General features: G+C 38.3%; 1 protein-coding gene and 1 long non-coding RNA gene across 4 annotated transcripts; one reads left to right on the top strand and one right to left on the bottom strand.

Moving 5' to 3' along the window:
• The first annotated feature begins 5,525 nt into the window (after positions 1–5,525).
• Positions 5,526–7,033, top strand: LOC103721737 (uncharacterized). The gene is made up of 2 exons (XR_606347.5): positions 5,526–5,910; positions 6,421–7,033. It is a non-coding gene; the product is annotated as an uncharacterized LOC103721737 (long non-coding RNA).
• On the bottom strand, positions 5,751–23,816 carry LOC103721742 (uncharacterized protein At4g15970-like). 3 transcript variants are annotated; one of them, XR_015976080.2, is made up of 5 exons: positions 23,553–23,816; positions 18,471–18,836; positions 10,569–11,050; positions 10,312–10,415; positions 5,751–9,680 (listed from the first exon to the last, which is right to left on the bottom strand). XR_015976080.2 is itself a non-coding variant. In XM_088717598.2 (3 exons), exons 1-3 carry the CDS (start codon positions 20,539–20,541, stop codon positions 10,565–10,567), a joined length of 1,170 nt encoding a protein of 389 aa, XP_088573724.1. In that variant the 5' UTR covers positions 20,542–20,667. The 3 variants fall into 3 exon arrangements, 1 of the variants encoding a protein (XP_088573724.1); XR_015976079.2 differs by lacking the exon at positions 23,553–23,816 and adding an exon at positions 20,224–20,928; XM_088717598.2 differs by lacking the exons at positions 5,751–9,680; positions 10,312–10,415; positions 23,553–23,816 and adding an exon at positions 20,224–20,667 and having other exon boundaries at positions 10,565–11,050.
• Between the last annotated feature and the right edge of the window lie 331 nt (positions 23,817–24,147).

Raw genomic sequence — 24,147 nt, 5'->3', positions numbered from 1 at the left:
ATAAAACCCTAGTTATAGATTGAAGTTGTTAAGAGTACCTTAGCAAATTTCCAAAGAAATATCTCTCCACCTATTTAGGTAACAAATCTAAGGAGTCAAAATTAACCATTATCCATATGATACCCAAATAGGAAAGATCCCCATCTCCCATCCCCTCCCTTATGTAAACCCAATGCCCTCATACCCTTGATTCCTAGTTCTATCCCTGGAAGGAGTCCCATAAATTCTAGAAATATAAATAAAAAACAAACCACACTTTCTCTCCCAAAACCTCTTGAGATCAAGGAAAAAGAGAGAGAGAGATAGATAGCATCTCTGGAGTGTAAGAAGCTAGCCGGCAAGAGCACAAGGCCCCCTCGCCAAGGCCCTCTCCTGCATCTTCTCTGATGGTAGGTTAAACAGTAGTACCCCTCTAAGAGTGACATGAATCGAGAAACTTACTATTGAGGGTAAACTTCCACCTAGTGTACATCGGCTCAAGTTCTTTATCCGAGAAGGCCGCCACCTCTTTGAATCTCTCTTGGAGGGTAATTATCTCGTCTGCCGTAGCTTGCAGCATCTTTTAGTGAAAGTGACGTGCTCCCTGTACTATCTATGACCATAAAGGCTCAGAATCCATAGATTTGGATCCGAGTTGAGTAGCAACACTCCTCGGAGGTGAATTCACCCCTATTTTCACTAATTTTGCCTTTTCTCCCCACTTTTTGCCCCCCGAAAAGGGTGATGTCAAAACTCTAGCTTCTTTCGCTTTTCCTTTCTCAGACAACACTTTGATTAGTTTGGTTGCAATTTGCATTATAACTCTATAAACTCTTTGATAGGCATCACTTAAACTGTACTTCAAAATTATGTTTGGGCACAAGTTATTAGTTTTTATCGTTAGTTGTATAACTTAAAGCAATGCTTATCACATGATTGCTCGAAAGGTTCATGCCTTTTATCATCTACATGCTAAAAGGATGACGGCCAAGTTCTATAAAATAGTTTATATATATATAATAATGGATACTATTTTGCAACTATAAGTCAAAGGATTTACTAGTAGTATAAGAACAAAACATTTTCATAATACAATATTTTTGCAATATAATAAGCCATTTTTAACATGTTTCTTAGCACCAAAAGTATAGAAAAAAGATATAAAGACCAACTATTTATTGATATGAACAAGTGAGATTTTAGACAAAATCAAAATTTTAATATCAAATTAACCATTTTTGCCCATCATTATAAAAATATTTCATAACAATTTTTTTTGAGATTTGTGTATTTATATCAAAATTGGTAGATATAAGTTTTACAATTATTTAAAACCTAATTTATCAATACAAAACGACAACAACACATAAGATAAAGCAGAAATGCTATATACAGAAGAGGCCGATTCAAATAGGTTGCACACTATTGGAATGCTGCTAATGTTAGAGATATTAGAGATAAGGACAGTGTTGGAGTTATTTGATAAAGATATGTATAGCAACTTGGGAACAGAGTAATTAGTCATTCTGTTGAAGGTGCTGAGTCAACTATAATATTCTTCAATTGATTACTACATGTTATAGTTGACTAAGAATAATGATTGCCAATCTAAGAAGAAAGATCATGAATGTTTTATAGGTCCTACGAAATGAAATTCTCCTTGGCTTTTATAGTCATACCCAAGCAAATTTCTCCTTGGCTTTTATAGTCATACCCAAGCAAATTTTGAGGTTAAGATCAATTAATACAGACATGAGCAAAACCAGTCCGCGATGCAGTTGTCGTCCCTCGTCCAAAAATAAAACAGTTTCGGCAACTTCAGCAGTGCGTAAATTTTTTTGTTTCTCCCAAAGTTCGATGGGAAAATTGGGCATCCTTATCCATGCCGCCATACGGGTGATGGAAACCCTCTCAGGTTTGACGTTAGGCCTCCATCTTTGGAGTGTAAGTAGCTAGCCGGCAAGAGCACAAGGCCCCCTCGCCAAGGCCCTACTTACACCTTCTCTAATGGTAGGTTAAACAGCAGTACTCCCTCTAAGAGTGACATGACTTGGAGTTTCTTTTCCAGGTCCCATTGAGCCCTCAGCTCTTTCTAGATGAAATTAAAGAGAAGACCACGATTGAGAAACTTACTCATGAGGGTAAACTTCCATCTAGTGTACACCAGCTCATGTTCCTCATCGAAGAAGGCTACCACCTCTTTGAATCCCTCTTGGAGGGAAATTATCTTGCCTGTCATAGCTTGTGGCATCTTCGAATAAAGCGACAAGTTCCCTGTACTATCTATGACCATGAACACTCATAATCCATTGATTTGGATATGGGTTGAGCAACAACACTCCTCGGAGGTGAATTCGCCTCCGTTTCTACTAATTTTGCCTTCCCTCTTGGCTCACGCTTTGATGAGTTGAGGTCTATGGTAGTCTTCGAGCCCCCCTTTTTGTCCTTCGAAGAGGGTGATGTCAAAACCCTAGTTTCTTTTGATTTTTCTTTCTCAGACAACACTTTGATTAGTTTTCGTTGCAATTTGTACTATAACTCTATAAACTCTTTGATTGGCATCACTTAAACTTTACTTCAAAATTATGTTAGGGTACAAGTTATTAGTTTTATCGTTGGTTGTATAAGTTAAAGCGATGCTTATCACACGGTTGCTTGAAAGGTTCATGCCTTTTATCATCTACATGTTAAAAGGATGATGGCCAAGTTCTATAAAATAATTTTATATATATATATATATATATATATATATATATATATATATATATATATATATATATATATATATATATATATATAATAATAATGGACATTATTTTGTAAATGTAGGTGAAAAGATTTACTAGTAGTGTAAGAACAAAACATTTTCATAATACAATATTTGCAATATAATAAGCGATTTTTAACATGTTTCTTAACACCAAAAGTATAGAAAAAGATAAATAGATCAACTATTTATTGATATGAACAAGTGAGAATTTAGTGAAAATCAATATTTTCATATCAAATTAACCATTTTTGCCCGTCATTATAAAAATATTTCATAATAGTGTTATGATAGTTTTTGTTGAGATTTGTGTATTTATGTCAAAATTTGGTAGATATAAGTTTTCCAATTATTGAAAACTTAATTTATAAATACAAAATGACAACAACACATAAGTTAAAGCAGAAATATTGTATACAGAAGAGGCCGATTCAAATAGGTTGCACACCATTGGAATATTGCAAATGTTAGAGATATTAGAGATAAGGACAATGTTAGAGTTATTTGACAAAGATATGTATAGCAACTTGGGAACAGAGTAATTAGTCATTCTGTTGAAGGTGCTGAGTCAACTATAATATTCTTCAATTGCTTACTACAAGTTATAGTTAACTAAGAATAATGATTGCCAATCTAAAAAAAAAGATCATGAATGTTTTATAGTTTGAGTTGATGAACTATTTTCAATTTTAGTTGGTGGTGTGGAGAGGGATGTGGAGAGTAGTTAAGATTGAGAGAGGCATGCAAGGACAAATAATTTTAAACTCTCTCCTCAGTCAAAACACCACAAAACGAGACCAATCTAGTGAAGTTTGGTCATACTAGTTCATGTCATGTTAAAAGTTTTTTGTACGATGGCTCAAAGAATTCTAATCATTTATTCTTTGATTTAAGGGTTATATGTCTTTTTTAGGAGGAGCACCTAGCTCTTCTGGTTTATTATTTTTTTGAAAACCAATTCTTTTACTTATGATTATTTGATCACACGTAAGCTTGTGATTGATGGTACATATTATAAATATTGTCACTAGTGATTGTTTTGAAAACTTGAGTTGTTTGAAAACTTTCATATTTTCTTCATCGGCCATAATTCTTTTAAACATTTGAAGTACAAACACATGTTTTCTTCATTGTAAGCAAGGTTGTAGATCAAAGGAAAGTGAATCAACAGAGTTTCCCCTGATTTCCAAGTGAGTAGTAACTTGATTACCGAAATTTTATAATACACATAAGGAGAAGAATGGGATCTCCTCTTTGAAAAATAAGATGAATGGCATCTTCTAGAGTCTCTTCAGACCAAAATCATGGCCTCCTACCCAATCTAATGATGCTAAAAATATACTTTTATTGGTAGGCTCCAACAACCAGGCTAAGAAAATTCAGAATTTTAATGGGTTCTAATGAATAATCTAAAAAATATAAATTTGACCCACTAGTCTCCTATTCACATTCCTCAATAATTTCCAGTGTTGCTTATAATTAAGGATAAGATAATAAAAAAATCAAGGAGAACACACAACATTTTACCGAATTAGTCCTAAACTAGATTCTTCCATAGCTGTAATGCTAAGAGATATATTATGAAGCAAATAATACAAATAATAACTCTATTTTGTTTCCTCATATAAGCAAAATCCCTGGTCTAACCCACCAGCCACGCACAAGAAGGTCTTATCATAGCATGACAAGTCTTGGGTGCGTCCTCATGCACAAGATTATATGCATACAATTTAATTGGTGCATAGAGATTTGAATTGTAAAGGCTAGTGCATGAAGATATATTGATACAAAAAAGTATTTAGCTAGACGCTCATAGGGTTGGTAGCCGGGCAGAGTTTTCTGGATATCCAATCCATTCAGGATCCTAATAAGATTTAGCAAAACCTTATAGAATTTGAGAAGGATTTAGAATTTGACCCTCCTATACCTACTACCAGATCGATCGATCGATCGATCTGTCTGTCTCTCTGTCTCTCTCTCTATCTGTCTGTCTGTCTCTCTCTCTGTCTGTCTCTCTGTCTGTCTATCTTTGGATACTTAATAGATTTACTGATTTTTGATGTGATGGATTTGAAATTTTTATACTAATTTATAATTAGACTTGAGATAGATTCTAGATATAGGATTTTTGATGACAGTAGGGCTAGCACACCTATTGCTATTTCTAGACGCTTATGATATGCTTGATACAAAGTAAGGAGGGTGAACAAGCAAGAATGAGCCCCTAGTGATCATGCTTCAAGGATTTTAGCCCTTTGCGAACAAACTGAGTGCGCCAAAAAAGCAATGAAGATTGACTATGGCTGGTCTTCCAGCTTGAGTTTGTTATATTTAATCAAGGGCCTAATACATGGGATTGAGAATTATCTAGTTAATTTAGACTACTGTAGTTTCTATATCTTCTGAAGTGATCTTGTTTGAGCCTTTCCCATGTCTAATTTCATGCAATGATGCCAACTTTTTTCTGTAATTCTGGAATGATGTCATATCCACAGAGTGAATTGGTGAATGAGAGATGGATGGCTGTGCACTGGAAAAATGTGTTAGCCTCATAGACCCTTCACCACCTTTACCCCAACTCTTGAGAGGCCAATCAAGTACATGCACATCAACTTATAAAATTAGATCCTTTTTTATATGAGGCATTTAGATAGATCCGTTTTGTTCATCGTGATAGCTATTAGCAAGTCTCTCCTTCAAAACTAACAAAGTATATTCTAACAGTCAGGCCCACACATGTAAAGCTGCAGCCTCTGCATAACACTATTCTTCTGACCCTGTTTTGGTCCAGTTTATGTTTTGGGAGCCAAAAAGTGGGTAAACAGCAGCAGTACATGCAGTACCACCAAAGAAAGTACAACCAAACAACTATCATAGAATCATAGCCTTGCCAACTGTACTGCCCACCTGTACTGCTCTCTTGCCTATATATATATATATAAAAGCACAGAAGCAGGAGGGGGGACACAGAGAGAGAGAGAGAGATTGGGATGTAGCAGTAGCAGTGGAAGGGACATGCAGAGGAAAGGCCAAGAAAGAGAGGAGGCAAAAATGGTTCTCATCTCAATGCTTCTTCTCAAGGCAGATTCCTGTGCATGCCTCCTCCACCCCTGCTGCTACCATTCCCCTCCCCTTCTGAAGTGGCTGCTCTGTCTTTCTTGAAGGTAAAAGTTATTGTATTTGATCTACTGTGCTGGATTATGAGCAACTTGCACAACTGGCTAAAAAGAATGATCATAACAAGATAAAGATGTTAGTTGACACATAATTGTTCATGAATTAAATGTTATATACTTTTGGCTTAGTATCACTGTAAATTAAGATTGTGTTACAATCTGTGACATCTGCTATGACAGCTTCTGAGCATCCAGTGAATGGATGTTTAACTGTAGTAGTGTCTGTTGTATAACCAGAATCATGGCGGCTATTTAGCATTTTTTTTGTTTAATTAATAATATCAAATTACATTATCATACCGATTAGTAAAATCTTTCTCTGATTTGGTAAATTGTGATTTCAGTAGAGATATCATCATTTTTTCATTAATTTTTGATTAACTAGGCAAATAACAGCTGCTATCTTAAATTCACACACTAGATAGTTTTGGTCAAGAAATGGCCATTATTCCGATTGCCATAATTGTAACACAGGTGATTTGTTGTTTGACTTGCCAGGATTATTGGAACCTTGCTGTATATATACATATGCATATGCATAGTGTAAATGTATGGATGCGTATGTGTGTATGTATGCGTACATACGTATGAATGTATGTATGCGTCTATGAAAAAAAAACCGTCTACGAATCTCACTGAACATCTGGTTAACCACCTCAAATGAAGCTGAATCTGAGTTGGTCAAACTAAAGATGGATGGGGGAAGAAGGAATGGCTGCTGGATCAGGTATGTGTTTTGTGTAAAGGCAGTTCTGAATCCATTAATGACTTTCTCCTCCATTGCCCTTTTGCAAAGCATATCTAGGGCAAGCTGAGGACTTCAAAGGCAGAGACTGGCTTCCCTGTTTTCAGGCTGGACCTGCTGGAGGAAAAAGAGGGTGAAATGAGCAATAAGAAGAGTTTGGAGTCAGCTGCTACTAGCTCCATGCTGGCATCTAAGGAACATAAGGCTAGGGCTTTTCTCAAGCATAAATATCCCCAATGCAGTTGATCCCTCATCAGCCACTAAACTCTTCAAGCTTAGCAACTCCCATGTATTTTAGGCTCTTAATCTCGCATGGTACTTGCTATGAATAAATAGTGGGGGCTGTTCTGCATCCCACTGTTCTCAGATCAGATCCTATAAGAAGAGTAACAACTTATGCTAGGTCATTTCTCTGAAAAAAAAAACAAAACAAAAAAAAAAGACACAACTGGAAAGGGGGGATTTCAAGCAGTTTGAACTGTTGGGAAACCAACAAGATCATTTGAGAAATATGAATTAATTAGTTCCACATTTTCTAGCTTGACTTGATTTCCCTTTTGACATCTGCATCAATCAACCTTCATCAGGGTAACTTTGGAATCTTCCACAGGATCATTTATCTTAATGGGCTCACCAGAATAGCTTGCCTTTTTTGGGTTTATTAGATTGAAAACCACAGAAGTTCAGAAATGTAACACAAGTATCCTGTTCAGAAAAAAAAAAAATACTAGCCATACCCCAATCCAAAATTTCCTGCTTCCATAGAGGGCAAGCAGTGAACAAGTTGAATCTGCATACCGAATAACTTGAGTGAGAAAGTTTGGAGAATGGTTGCAAATGAATATTTAGTCATGGATCTTTTCCTTGTAATATGTGATATTCCATCACCTTTACCAATGGATAATGCAAATTAACTCAATCCTTGGTTCTATATGTTCGAGAACCCGAACAAGTTCTTCTCATATTCAATGGACGATTACCAAACACTACATAAAGGTAAAAGAAGCACATTGACAAATATTTGACACCCAGCTTAAGTTCCATTTTCAGACTCCTAAAAATCTCAACCTTGGGAAAGCTAGGTTAAAAATAGGATAAAACACATCAAGGGCACCATATGAGGATATATTTGCTTATTAAATATGATTAAGTATTACATAAGATAGGATGCTGTTAAGAAGGCATCTGCACAAAATCAAAATTAAAACTAAAGAAGAAAAAGAAGCAAAACATATAGGAGTCAAAAAGTCCACGACTTCTGTATAACAGGATGATACTATATAGTAAGCCAGTATCTTGAACTTAACAGACATTTCAAAATATGCATAAGGAACAATGTGAAGCTACTAAAGCCATCATTTCCAGTTTCGGGCATGAAATTTTTGCTGAGCTATTAATATGATCAAGAAGTCAGAAGTGCACTGGCTACATTCCAGCTGCAAGGTTAATTTAACCTCATGGCTAAGATGACAAGATTTTTAGATCTTAGCAGGAACGATATCCCCACACTCTGGACATTTCTTGGATTGTCATTGGCTCTCAAGCTCTTGGTTCCTGATCGTCTGAAGAAGAAATTGTCATATCAAATCTATCCAGCTTAACCACACCCAAGAGAGAAAAAACTCAGGGGTGCTAGTGTACGTTTCAATTTGTCCACAATATTAGAATCATTTCCAATACAACTAACATGCTGCAAACAATGGTATGCCATATCATACCGATCCGGATGGTACGGAGTGTACCATACCGTACCGGTTCAGTACTGGTATATGGTACGTTAAATGTACTAATACTTAGTACACTGAACCGTCTCCATATCGGGCATACCGATATAGTGATAGGATGGCACCGATATGGGATACGATATGGAGATGGCATACCTTGCTGCAAACAATGCATGCTTTACATATAGGTAGTCCATATGAGGCCAATGGTTCAGAAAAAGGATGATCGTGAACTGTTACTAAACCTAATTAACACTCTCCAAATTAGAGGTGGGCATTGGGCCGAGCCGCCCATGGCTCGGCACGAAGCGGGCCGTGCCCGCTTGCTACAGTAACGGGCCGTGCTAGGCACGGCTCATAAAAGGGGACCGGGCTGGATTAAGGATTTCTGGCCCGCGGGCCGAGCCCGGCACGGCCCATAAGGGCCTGGGCTGGCACGATTCATGGGCCAAGCACGGCACGGCCCGCAGGCTAGCTCGGAACGGCTATTTTTATGGTCACAAAAATAGCCGTTTTATGGCTGTTGGGAGGGTAAAATGGGTAAAAAGCCACAAATAGCCGTTATGGGCCAAAAAAATAGCCGTTATGGGCCACCCATAACGATTATTTTTTTTTTGGACAGACGGGTCGTGCCCATAGCCGTTTTATGGCTGTTGGGAGGGTAAAAAGGGTAAAAAGCCACAAATAGCCGTTATGGGCCAAAAAAATAGCCGTTATGGGCCACCCATAACGGTAATTTTTTTTTGGACAGACGGGCCGTGCCAGGCACGGCCCGTGCCAGGCCCGGCATGGCCCGCCACCCCACGGGCCTAGGGTCGTGCCAGGCTTAGCCTTTAGGTTAAGCCGGCCGTGCCACGCACGGCCCGTTTGGTCTGTGGCCCGATGGGCCTAGGCCGGGCCTGGCACGGCCCGATGCCCATCTCTACTCCAAATTCAAATATAATCATAAATGATAATCGAACAACAAACAGGAATAGCAACACTAGAAAAAAGAAAAGCATAATTATATAAAATTCAATCAGCTATAACTGATGTATAAAATTCTACCGATATAAAAAATAGCAAGGAGTACAAGTCTGATCGGCAATTGTAAGTTCAAAAGAGAACTTCCTCATGTATGCTCAAGTTGTTAGATTCAGTATTTTCCCTTTTCCCTTTTCTTAGTTTAATAATTCTCCGGTCTCAATTTTCGCCGATCAAGTATTCACGTATGCTAAGACCAAGGAAATATGTAATCTCGCAAAATTCGCAGAAAAAGTGGTGTCTTGCCACCATGTTGTCAATGAAGGCTGCATATCATAAAATATTGTGATCAGGTGAGAGAAAACCATACTGAAAAGAGAAGTACAAGAAAACACACGAACAAGAAGATAAAGGAGGACTCAAGGCACAGTATAAGTCTCCAAAACAGAAAGCATTTAGATTTAGGTATCATGAACAACATATTTGTTTATTGGGAACTCTTAAGGAGTTTCTAGTCTAGTATTTACTGGAAAATTAACTACCTCAACCATTTTTCACAGATTAATCAATATATCAAGATACTATCATAAATCATTTAGATTCATATATATTTCCTGACTCCAAGATTGTCATCAGCATAGCTTATGTGAAAGCTTAAGAAAGCTTAACATGTCTCCAATACAAAACCCCTGTTGACCTATTGGTAACATGTAACAAAGACAATAAACTTACTGCTCAGAAAAAATCAATAAGGCATCTGGTAGTCCCATGGCTAGACTTTACTGCACAGCCATATTCATGTAAAGCACCTCAAAAGAGACACAGATGTACTGGAACTAATTATAAGATATATGAAAATACTTAACTGGAACATGCATGAACCCCGTTTTACTGATGTAATATAAATAATACATGCATTAATTTAAGAAATACAGAACCATCTGATATAGGACTAACCTCTTTTAAAGTAATTCACTGGAATATGCACAAATCATTTACAGCTGCACATCATCTATCAATCTACTCCAAGAAAATTTGTTCATGACTGTAGTTCAGCAAGACTGAGAAAATGAGCATGTGACCCCATCAGAAAAAAATAGAAACAAGAAATGAGTAAACCAATGCACAGAGAAATGTAACTCTCAATTATACAATATAGAATAACATAATAAAGCCTTCTATATTTATGTTTTAATCTAAAATGTCCATTTTACCTGCAATTTTGTGGTACCCTCCATGAATACAGACCAGATCTCTTTATGTTTGGGGGCAGTGCCATATAGTTTCTCCAATCATCAAGCATAACTCTTAAATCATGAATCTTCCTTCCCAAACCAATACAACAGTTTGCATGCATTGTACAAACTTTACTGAAATCTCTGCTTGGTTCACAAATCCCACCAAAATAAGTGGTACTCAAAAATCTAATCCTTACTCCTATTTCTGCAAGCAATGGGTCATATTTAATAAAATTAAGCACATCCTGGTCATGCAACCCTGGATGTTTCTCTCGTGATGAGTACCAAAACTTATAAAATTCTATACTTCGGTTGTTAGACTTTACATAGTTGAATCCCCCATTAGGCCTGTTTCCTAAATCAGTGGCACTGCCCAAGTACTGGTCGCAAGCTATCTGAAAATCTCCATCTGGATAAAAATGTGGTAGTGGATCCCGGAACCACATGATATCTGCATCCTGCAATTAAACCAACGATACAGACATTCAGGAAAGTCCGGTAATCTACAAATATATGTGCATAAATGAAACGGTCTGAAACTATAAAAACCATCACAGAAACATGACAAGCTTTTTTAAATTTTTCTTTATTCTGCCGAAAAATGAAAATCACCAAAAAGAATTGTTCAACAGCACTACAATATTTATCTATATTTTGAAACACATAACCTCCTAAGCAAACATGCACACACACACACACACACAGAGAGAGAGAGAGAGGAGAGAGGGGGGGGGGGAGGAGATTATTGCCCTGCACCTGCCTTCAACAGACAGAAACAAGTCTCCTGAAAGAAGATACAAGCAATTAACAGTGTGACATGTCAAACATCCTTGACAACTCAGCAATTGGACATCAATCAGAGCACTTATTTTGAATCAATTTGCTGTTTCTTTCCAAATTCAGGATTAAAGATATTTGATAACCAATTATTGCCTGAACAAGTTATTAAGCAAGAGATCAGTTTGCAATCACGACAATAATGCTGCAATGATGACAAACAAATGCAAAACATGGTCTCTTTTTTTCTCAGAAACAGGATTCCATTATTTTATGAGTTGTCACTGTTCTGCATGGTAGCTTACAACCACTAAGATGACAAAATGACCAGTAACAGATCTATGTCGAAAAGTCACCTTAAAAATTTTCATTGTGAAGTACAAAATATTCATGGCAACTACCTATAAAGAATCCTACTCCTACACCTATATCAAAGGTTCTACATGAGCTCCTGACATTTCCATAAGGTTCTTTTCGCCTGTATTATGATGAGCAACTCAAACTACAGATCTGCGAGATCTCCATTTAGTTATAAGAAGGGCCATGTCAACATCAACAGGCAAATGAAAAAACAAAAGCCGAGAACAAAGGATTGTATTCCTGGGTGGTCAATGTTATGAAAAGGCCAAACAGTTATGGTGGGAGAATTTATCCCTCGCATCAACAGGAAAATCAGCTTGCTGTACAAGAAAGGAATTGTTAGTTCCAGCGTTGATTGACCACTCCTCATGAAGAATTCAAATAAAGAGTTCCTAAAAGAAATTCCAAGAACATTTCTAATAAACTTTTGCTATAAAGAGAATTTCAAAGTCTTGAACATTCACTTTGAAATTCCCTTTTATATAAATCCAAGATTTTGGAAAACATCCATTAGACTTGTCTAACAGATAAGCAATTTTTGAACCTAGCGAATTTAATTTACAAATCACAACTATTATAAATATTTTAAGAGCCTATTGCATTTGGAAGGTACTTAGGATAAGATTAAATGGCCAAAATCTGGACATGATCATAATAAATAGATAAATTATACTATTGTTACTTAAAGAATGGGATCACAGAGAGAAAAAAAGTTCAGACATAAAAATGGCGGTGAAACATGTAAAAGAATGGCAAAAACAGACCTTCAAGGGTTCAAACAATTCCTCATCCTCATAGATCTTTTTGGAGATCACTACATGAATTTCTTGGAAAATATAATAAGATATCTCAGCCTCATCTTTAAAACTGAAAATTATGTTTATTTCACCAATTTAAAACATGATAAGAACCCAGTTCTTTAATAGCTTGATAACATTCCACTTCCCAAGTGGCAGAGAAGACAAATCAAGATTCACATCTCAATGGTATTGATTTGAGATTAGCTGTACAATAATCTGTTTTCTGTGTAGAACTTCGTAGGAACATGAAACTCTGATGATCCGATCATTCTTAAACTATGGGATTAAGCACATCGAGTTGCTACAAAAACTAAGGTTTTAACTGTAACTCACAATGAACACAAAAATGAAAAAAAAAAAAACACAGCGAGTTCAGATAAAAATAAAAATTTCATAATAGATCGACAAGATTTTTAAGTAAAGAAGATTGATCTACAAGATCCATGAGTGAAGATCATGAAATATACCTAAAACTTCTTGGTTTTTAAGGTTTTAACTGTAACTCACAATGAACACAAAAATGAAAAAAAAAAACACAGCGAGTTCAGATAAAAATAAAAATTTCATAATAGACCGACAAGATTTTTAACTAAAGAAGATTGATCTACAAGATCCATGAGTGAAGATCATGAAATATACCTAAAACTTCTTGGTTTTTGAGCTTGTCACCCTAGAAAGGAAATTTGAACTCAATTTTTAATAATCTACACTTAAATCGAGCCCATTCACTCTTTGACAGCTTCGCTCTACAAATGTCACATCCTTTGGAATCCCTGAAAATCTGTCAACCAAAAATAAGCCCTTTGAAACTTGATAAGGTTTATGTTTATCTTTCTCTTAAATTTCTCATAACCAAAATCATAGCCACCAAGCTTTGTCTTAATTGCTGGTAATCAGCTTTATGAGTCCACATTTCACAATTATTTAGTTAAGACACATTTCACAGCTTGAGTTATTTTTAAGATTGGTTGCCAACCATGTTTTGAAAGTTCATCTCAAACTTGTATTGAAAACGATCTGAAACTAGACTAAATGTGGAGCTTTGGCCGAAACTAATGTATGAGGCCAAATTTATCTATAAATGGGTTGTTTATGCTATAGTTTCACCATTTTTAGCTTTCAAAGTGTTAGGAACCATTTTCTATATATTAAACTTAGATTCCATGTTTTGAGAAGAATTGGAAGCATAGTTAATATGAAATGTTGTATCATTTGAGGAATCCGGCGAAACAAGGGAGAGGGAGGAGAGAGGGAAAAATAGAGAGAGAGGGAGAGGGAGAGGGAGAGGGAGAAATCCACCCATGTTTTCATGTGGCCGGAGAAGGAGCACGAAAACCTTCTCTCCCTCTCTCAGCCTCTCTCTCTCTCCACCTCCCTCTCCCTCTCCCTCCCTTCCTCCTTCTCCCTCCTCTTTTCCACCCTATAGCGGCGCTTGCTTGATGAGTTGACCGTTCTGTTCTCTTTGAATTGGCCGATCCCTTCATGATTGCATCTGACCCCGTCTCCCTTCCTTTGCGCTAGCTGGTTTCCCGACCTTTTTTTTATGGATACCCTTGTGAATGCCTTGCTGTTGAAGGAGAGACTCTATGTCTTTGAATCACCGTTCAACGAAGAGAGGCCAATAGCCGTACCAGAAAGCTGTCCCCGGAAAAACCGAGACCCATGCTGACTCTATTAGATGAGTGGTTGATGAAGGTCTGATTTCGCCCCTCTCCCTCTCTTTCCTACTCCCTCTCCTCCTCCCTTGCTGGCTGTGGCTGCGTCGGCACGGGCCTGAAAAAAAAAAAATACGGTACCATACCATACTGTCGCGCAACCGATACGGATCCCTATATCGATACAGCATACTTTGATTGTTATATTAAATTTCAGAGATCTAGAGCAAAAAAGGTAATAATTCTTAAACAATCTTTGCTATCCTATTACCGATGAGGAGGTATGCAGGGGAGGAGATCTTGAGATCAGGTATGACATGGTTTGCTACTAACTACATTGCACTTGATAGCCTTCTTTAAAAAAAAAAAAAGACTTGCATCAGATGTTTGTCATTTGCCGAGTGGCAGCAGAGCAGATTTAGGGTCTGCACTAAGAGGAGTAATGTGGAGAACTTGGTGACGAGGCAGACATTTTAGTAGTGGGCCCAGAAGATAGTGAAGTCTATTAAGCCACTATACGAAGCCCACATCAAATTCGTGAGAAAGGACTGGAGCTGTTGGTTAAGAAAATAAGAGAAATGCAATGCTTCAAGCCGTGGACATCGAGAGATACCCTCAAATGAGATTTCTAGATCATATAATGGAGAGGGCAAAAAATTAGATCAGAGAGGTAGACACGAAGCATGCCCAAGGGTACATCAACATCGTTGAGTAGCGATAGATGAGTAGGGACTTGCATCTAGCAGGTATGCAAAAAGATGAAAATTTGACTGCTCATGTACTTGAACAATTTTAATAAAATAATTACGAACTCTATATGCAACTTACTATCTGAACACGAGGTTCCACAACACGAAGAGCAAATGTCTGATAAAAAGGCGCCTCAACGGCCTCGTATATGTTTACTACAAACTAAGATTGAGGCTGAAGTGCATTCAAAAGGAAGTAGATCGATCCGATCCACAATGCCTTTGTTCAAGATGAGGATGATTTCATGATCGGATGGCTTATGGGCTAGCAGTAGAAGCCAGAACTTGATGAGTCAGGATCGCTTCTATGACCGGCCAGTTTCGTAGCTAATGAGGTTGGGGGAGAGCCACTACCAATATTTCACATCTGCTTCCAACTGATCAACCACTGCCACAATGATCACTGGGGAGTCCATCATCATGGTTCATTGTCCAAGACATCCTTCTAGAGATATGACCAAGGTTGCTTAGACGAAGCCACCATGCTACCCGATCGATTCGGTCAGAAGGGCGATATCCATTCTCCTAGCATAGCCAAGCAGAGGGGCACAAAGATAAAGAAGGTAGTTGCTCAGCGCAACCTGAAAGAAAAAGAAAAAAAATAGTTACAGCCCCAATGGAGAGAGTGAAGGAGTCAGTTTACTCAGATACAGAGATCAGTGAGTGTAACGATGATAATTCTGGTGATCATAGATCTAGTGGCCAGAGAGAAAGTGGAGAATATGAGACCACCATTTATGAGAGACAGCCATAGAATGGCCTTTAATTCACCGGTAAGTCCAATTTACGTATGCCATATAGGATAGGAACCAAGGTGCACGAGCTACTAGAGCCTATTGCAGCTGCTATGATATTAATGCCCTCCTCTGTTAAGGTGTTGTATAAGAAACCAGTATAAGCAAGAAGATCGTTATATTCTAATCAAATGGTGATGTATGCTTTCATCTTAGATGCGTGTGTGAACATTTGCACCTCGAGACACATGCTGATTATTAAGCATAAGAAATTTACACCAAGCAATGAGGATTTTACTTATTGATTGTTGGATCAGCATCTGCAATTGCTCGCAAGCATAAATTATATTGCTAGATTTTCTTACTGGTATAAATCCATTAATAGACAACATTTTATCATATAATGCTATATTCTCATGTTTTTCTACTTTTAGGATCAAATCATAGATTCCCAAATTATTTTCCCACTTCAGAAAGTGGGAAACTATACTTTTTAGAAAATTTTAGTCTCAAATCGTCTATGATCTTGTCCTGATTATTCTTCCCAGTACTGAGATCTCATCCACCATAGCAACATATCCTCTTCCAATTAGTCATTCGCATGCATGTTTCAAATGGAACGTTCATTTTTCTCTTGATAAGTAATCACCGGACATCATACCAAAGATGAGTAAGAATCACATGTGAAGTGAGACTATACAAGGCTTCCAAACTAAAGATTCATAAGAGGGCAGAAAGTTGGATCAGTCAGAAGGGCCTTGCCAGATGGAAGCTGGATAAGGCCTTCCTTCTCCCCACTCAGAAGCTCCCATTTAGCCCATATTCAAGGAAAGTAAGGTACCCAATTAACCCATCTCATGTAGCCTAGCCCATTTGACAAAAGCCCATTTAGCCCAGCTCTATTCAACCCAATAAACTGAATTGAACCAAAGCAAAATTTTCGGATCGGTTTGAACCAAGGTTCGCCGTACCGGTACCGATAGACGTACCGGCCGCCTATCGGACCGGCACGATTCAGACCGGTACCGAACCGAAACATTCTTCCCCATCGGAGCCAGGGAAGAAGAAGAGAATGAGAGAGCGAGCGAGGGGGGAAGGGAGGGAGGAGAGGAGAGGCCGCCTGCGGAGGACCGCGGGGGGGCGGCGGAGGCCATGGGGGGCAGCCAGCGGGGGCGCGGTGGAGGCCGCCTAATAGGGGACGCGACCGCGGCCTCCGCCGCGCCCCCGCGGGCTCCCCCCCCCACCGCCCCTCGGCCCCCCGCGGCCCTCCACAGGCGGCGGAGGCCTCTCCTCCCTCCCTCTCTTTCCTGCTCTCTCTCTCCTTCTCTTCGTCTTTTCCGGCTTCGGCTGGGTTCGGCCCGTACCGGTTTTCACTGCTCTGGCGTATTGGTTACAGGCCGGACCGGTCCGAATCGGCTGGTACAAGCCGGTTTGTCAGACCATGGTTTGAACCAAATTTTTTAGAAGGTCGGTTAGTTTCGGTTTCAATTTTAAAAAATCAATTTAAATTAGTTCGGCTTCAAATATAACACTAAATCGACCTAACTCAAACCATGCACACCCCTAGTTGAACAGATTCCTAAAAGCTATATCCAGTGCTGAGCAACCTTTCACTTCCTTCTCTTTTAGCCAAGGCCATCTTATATTGAGAGCTACAAAGCTTATCGGCCTTCACATTGGAGTATGAAATTCAGCCATATGAAGCGGCTATAAGTAGTATATCACCTCTTGAAGCTCAAAACCATCAGTATCCAACTCCTACCATCTTATGCAAACATTGCTCTTGAATGGAAAAAAGCGATACACAAGCATATTCTATAGTAGCCCAGAAAAGGAGTATAAAGAAGTAACTAGGTTCAAATGCAATAGTATCACTATTGGAGTCTATAATTAGTAAATGAAAACTTGTTAAATAAAAAATTCACCTAAATAAATGTTTGATGTATCACCAAGAACCGTCTAGTTCGGGACGTACCAACTTGTACTGGTCAGAACCAGCATGACAACACCATTCGGGTTGGGGACAACTCCAAATTGGCCCATACCGAGCTGAACAATACCTTACTGCCTGATACCACCCACAACCAGGATGCATGCTATACTGCACTGATTCGTGCCACCCGATTTCAGATGATACCATGATAAAAAATGAGAAAAAGGACTCAGGAGCTATCTCATACCATATTGTACTAGGTCATACTAATCATACCATACCGAAATGGTAAAATACTAGTATGGTACTCGGTATCGAGATTGCGGACCTTGGTTAAAACAAATAGAAATATTAAAAATAAATTTTTCTCACTTTTAGCATGTGTGCATTAACTGATAAAGTTCTTAAATATGGGCATGTATCAAAATAAATTGATATGTAAGATTTAAGTATTCTAGAGTACAAATCGAGAACATAAGGAGCATCATAAGCTTGCAAAATAAACGAAGTTGGCAAGTTAAAACATGGAACACACCAATCCAAAACTTTTTCTAATATGCATTTCATAATATTTAAGGGAAAATATTAGATAGCCATGAGTTTCCGTCCAATAAGAATAGATCAAACTTAGTTTCTTGGCAATAGACATATAACAAGAATCATAAATAAACAAGTTCAAGATTAAATGAATAATAATTGATACCATGTTCAGCATAACAATATGTCAGGCATGCATTTGCATACATGTTTTAAGAGATATTTCAAAAAAACGATTATGCTATGAAAAAAATAAATATCGTTGTCCATATTTCTTCGCTATGAATGGGTAAGTAGTTAAAAGCTTAGACACATGAATGGAGATAAACGTACTGAGAAAATGAAGTTGTATCCCTTTTCAAGGACTACCCGTAAAAATTCTATCCTTCTCCACATCATCTTCAAATATCCAGCAGACATAAAATGCTTCTCTTGCGAGAAATCCACTCCCGTAGTAGTAAGGGCAAAGCAATGGAAGTGTATGGACATGCATCGCATGTATGCCTTCCGGTCCAATGTAATTATCACCAAGTGGTTCAGAAGCTTACATGTACCATCACCAAACCGGAAACTCTCAATAAAGAGATCAATAATTGATCCTGGAGAAGCCCATGCGGCATTCAAGGTGGTCAAGATTACTGTTTTATCTTCCATGGCTGCCTCTTTTAGAACTTTCTCAAGCCTAGCATCCTCATTATCCTACAAATGGAATGTATATTGGATGATGTCCAAAATTAAGATGCAAGGAAAAAATCATATTGCTCAATGAAAAAATTCAATGGTTTATAGTTCAAAGGATCATGATGCAGAAAAATGAAAAGAATCCAACTTTCTTTCATTCCAATGTCAGAAATACATGATGCATGGTTCAGGTAAAGTCATCATGGAATGGGCAAATGGTACCCAGAATTTGAGACTGTTGATCAATCCAACACTTATAATGAAATGTTTCTAAGCTAAAAATTTAGAAACTCATTTTTAAATTGCATGGTACTAAAATATACAATTGTTGTTATTAGGTATTAAACAGTGACATCAGGATCTCATAAAATCTTCCATATTCAAATATATTAATTTAATTCCACTAACATCAATAGGAAATGGAGATAATAAAAATATAAAATAAACACTATTGTGTCTGTTATCTAATACCATTATATCAATTATACATAACACTTAATTTCTCTAAGGCTGTGTTTGGCTGCTGAACAACTAACTAGTGTGTAGATAGATTTAACCATTTGGTAAACACCTACAATTAGCTAACCACCGAATAAAATTATCCACCATTTGGTTGACAAGGGTTAGGCGATAAGTTGTGGAAAAAGTGAAAGTAAAGAGAGAGAAATGAGATATGTGATGGTTAGCTTTATCTCATTTTCCCTCGCAAATTAAATTAACAAGGTTAAGTGGCTTTTGGAGGCGTTGACAGAATAAGACCAACCCAAGCTTTTTGACATGTGTTTGGCTGGTTAAGCTGCCGACCCGTCCTTGATTAGCAGATCACCAGCAACCAAACACACCCCAATTGCACAGACAGATTCCTGAGATATAATTTTATTGCCACAAACATAGTCAATAATTCCTTCATAGATATCTCCTCGGCCCATAGAATGTATGGGTAGCCATGAACTACCTTAAACCCAAATTTTTAAACCCAAAAATTTCATCTTGTGGAGGATCCAAGATCTCAATGCCGCCATTATCATAGTTCAAAATTTCAGGATCACCAACATAGTTAAGCAATTCTAAGCATAACGCCAGCCTGACAACTTTCTATCTTTTTTCCCTGTTTTAAGTCTCTTAAAACCGAACAGATCCAAGTCAACCCAAATGCACCGTACTGGTCCAAACAAACCGGAACCCATAAGCTACTGGGGCCAGGTCTAGCCCTGAGTCACGTGGTCACGCGGACAACGTTAACTCAACTACGAACAATTGTTTCGTCTTCTTTTACGGATTGAGAAGAAAACAAAAGAAGACGATGACGACGAGGTATTGATTGAAAAAAGAAAGAAGTGAAAACGATAGCGATTTAATAGAAAAGAAATCATTTTGAAAACCCCAAACTGGGGTTCGAGCTCACCAAATCGACGGCGTCGATGGGCTCGTCGACGGTGGGGATGAGGAGGGCGGGGGCAGGCTCCCACCGGACGGAGGGCAGGCGGGGCACGATGGGGGCGGCGGCGCGGTAGAGGACGGCGCAGGGGAAGGCGACGGCGGCGAGGACGAGGAGGGGGGTCAGGCAGCGGCGGACAGCGTCGATATCGTCCGCCGGAGGGGATGCGGCGGCGGTGGCGGAGGGGGAGGAGGAGGAGGAGGAGGAGGAGGAGGAGGCGGGGGAGGCGGGGTGCATTGCGAACCTCCCTGCGCGACCCCCGCTTAAACGTGGGGGCTTTCTCATATAGAGCCAAAGAAGGGGGCGGTAATAAGGTGGAGAGGAAGAGAGAGAGAGGGGATGTGGAGTTAAACGTGAGGGAGAAATAGAGACCGGATGTGGAGTTATTCGAGAAAAGAGAGAGAGAGAGAGAGAGAGAGGGAGGTGAAGGGTTGCCGACGTCTCTTGAGAACTACTGGTTTTTTTTTTTTTTTGGCACGCGACTTCTGAACCGAGGTTTCTTGGGGAGAGTATTCGAGCAAAATGTGAGCACGTAGGTGGAGGCACGTGAGGAATTATGAATGGCTTGTGAAGCGGTGACAAAATTGGGCTTTTTGATAGCCGTAATTAAAGTTGCTAATTGTGACCGTATATACAGCAAATCACAGCCGTTCATTTCATATAAATATATTTATTATATTTATTTCGGTGCATATGTAATTAAGCTCAAATGAGGCTCAACACCGATTTAATCTAACAAAAGTTCAACCTAATTAAATATGAAATTGCTCCATAAGTCTGATGTGTATATATATATATATATATATATATATATATATATATATATATAATGTATACTATTATATGGAAGCTTTGATTCGGGGCTTACTTAGAATGTTATATTTTATGGCATCATAATATGTGCTTTGTAGAGTACTTTTCTAGAATTAAATTTTATAATTAAATATGATTTGTTTTTGAGTTTATTTGTTCGAACCAATTAAATGTTATTCAAGCTTAAAGAAAGATCCAATTCATGCTTGAAATGAGCTTGATTCAAGCTAGATATGAAGTTGAATCAATTTCACCTCAATATTTTGTAATGAAGCTGATCAAGTAGACTCATATTAAACTCTTTTCAAACTAACTAGAATTAAGTTTTATGAAATAATTAATAAATCAAATTTGACCTCCAAATTCAAGCTCTTTCTAGCTTGGCTCAATTACACGTGCAAATAAATTTTAATAAATTTTAATAAATTCTTTCTATTCTTCAGGTCTCTATAGCCACACAGCTGCAACCATTGATAATTATTTGTTTATTTTTATAGAAAGATTTTGGTGGATTGAGAAAATTACAATATTTTGATAATAATTTAATTTGTTGTTAGACCGAAGACCATGCAATAAGTGTGGAATCTTTGTGTAACCATTCTAGACATCTGGTAATCCTTCCTATTAATCTTTTAGGAAATGATTGTACAAATTTTCCAAAGAAACAAGAGAAAGGAGTAAAGTAGATTGGGTGGTCAATCAAGCAATGTGGAATGGAGCTTTTTCTCTTCTTTAAAACTAACAATTCATGTTGTTTCCTTTTTCTTTTTTTTTTCTTTTTTTTTTGTCAAATACACATGCAGAACATATGTATGCATGATCTCCAACATGATGAGCTATCTTAATAATTAGTAAATGGGATGAGTCTTGAATCTTGCAATAGTTTCTCCCTTGCTTGAGAATTGTTTAACTTGCTCATGTTCATCTCAATTTTGTTTAATATTTGAATAAACACATGTATATTATGCATATCATTTTCAGTTTTCAAATGAATTAGAGTGGTTTGTTTTCAAATATGGATCATTGATGTACCACATGATGGTCCTCATTGAGCAAGGTACTATGACCTTTGATATCTCTTCCTCCCTAGGCCCTGTTTAATGAAAGTCATGGTGATAATTCAACGATAGTTTGTGATAGAGGACCAAAACTCTCTAGTTCAATCATAGAGTAGAGTGGATCCCAACTTTTATATTTCTTGATATGTTTTGATATTTGAAGATGCCAACTGATGGAGGACCACTGTAGGAAGAAGAAAGAAAGAGGAAGAAGAAGAGAAGGAGGAGAAAGAAGAAATTATAGAGACGCGGGAAAAAGAAAAGAGGAGGAAGAAAGAGGAAAAAGCAGAAAGGAGGCTAGGATTTTCTATTCGATCATTCAATGTCTAATTCATAAGAGGGGTGGCCTTTATATAGGCCTTACATGAGGTCAAACAATTAACGACATACCAAAATCGATCCAATCACTCGACCTAATTACACAACTTAACAGCTAATCCAATTAACTTGACTAAAACAAAAGCAAATAACCACATCGACTCGACCAATAACAAAAGCAACTAACTAAATTGATTCGACCAAAAATAAAAGCAACTAATTGACTCCATCATCCGAATGAGGGGCTCTGATATCCCCATCACCAACTTACCAAGTTAGTACAGCCCTTGGTGTGTGGACCAAGTGACCTATGACCAAATCCCACGGTGTTAGGGTTATGAAAATAGTTTGCATCACCACATATGGCAATTAAAATACATGGATGGATGGTTGATTAATGGATGTTCTATCTCAGCAAATGATCCTAAGTATTGCATCCTTTCCCAATTGCATTCAGGGAAGAGTTCAATAACATAAGGAGGCATTGGACCTCAATCTACCATCCGCCGCATACGTGGCAACATAAATCGGTTCCTAGGGTTGTTTGAGAGGAGGGTACCCCATTGTGCAGCTCATTGTCTAGGGATCCTTCTATCCAAAAGGAAGAGAAATCTACATAAATCCATTCATACAACTAGATCATGAGTACTCCTACTGATTGTCCATCAGATCAACACCCAGTCTAATCTAGTTTTTTCCATTATATCAAATTGTACAATTCTTAAATTTCCTCAAACTCTTAGATTAATCTGACTTAGACATCATGGCTTGAGGTTAGTCTGATTACTCGAGTAACCTCATATTGCTTTTCATCAAACAACTTCGTGAATAAAACGAGTTCAGCTCAGCATAGATCCTTCAATGCTGGTCTTTGCCTCTGCAAGTCAAGCACAAGTTACTAACTGATAATAATTCAAACTGAGCTTGAACATGGCCGGACTCAAGCTCAGCTTGATCATTCCCTTCAGCTCAGTTCATTCTTAAACTAGAGCCAAAGATAATATTACCAAATTATTTCCAACAAAAAAAAATGGAGAGCCAAGGACAATATTACCGTTGTATCCATCGAACCAAAATAAGAGAATAAAAAAAAAAAATGACACTCACCGATTCCACGGCCGAGATCACAACGGGAGTGCTGCCGGAGTCCCACCGAGCGAAGGACGGGAGGGCTGCGATCGGGGCCGCGGCGCGGTAGAGCACGGCGCAGGGGAACGCGACGGCGGCCAGGAAGAGGAGAAAGGTGAGGCTGCGGCGGGCCCCTCCGCCGGATTCCGGCGGCCGAGAGGCAGGGCCGCCGACGGTCGGTTGCACTGCAAACATAGCTGAAAGACTACGTGTGGTCGTTAGTCCAACTCAGCGTGCAGCAAGTTACAGCTAAATATCCTTAATCTGTATGACAAGAATTTAAATTAAATTTGTGTTCAATGTCATATGATGCGATCTTTCCAAGATCTTTAAGACTACGACCTCGTCATCTCCAACTAGTAGTAGACGTATTCAATGCAGAGGAGAGATTCAGACTAAATTTTCTTTTTGTTTATTTACTGCATGCGGTGGATCTGACTGCCCCACTAAAATATCTTTATATTTGTTCGAATTCATTGGTGAATTAATTTTTTACTACTATAATTTTGTATGATATTCCTCCTGTCTCTTGGTTTCAAAGTCTTCAATGAAGGCCTCGTGGGCAGTACTCTTG

The sequence above is a fragment of the Phoenix dactylifera genome, chromosome 3 (assembly GCF_051530095.1).
Source record: "Phoenix dactylifera cultivar Ajwa chromosome 3, Ajwa_hap1_PhDact_Kaust_v1.1, whole genome shotgun sequence".
NCBI classification, from domain to species: Eukaryota; Viridiplantae; Streptophyta; class Magnoliopsida; order Arecales; family Arecaceae; genus Phoenix; species Phoenix dactylifera.
Note: the sequence above shows the minus strand (reverse complement) of the source record. Positions and strands in the feature narration are given on the sequence as shown.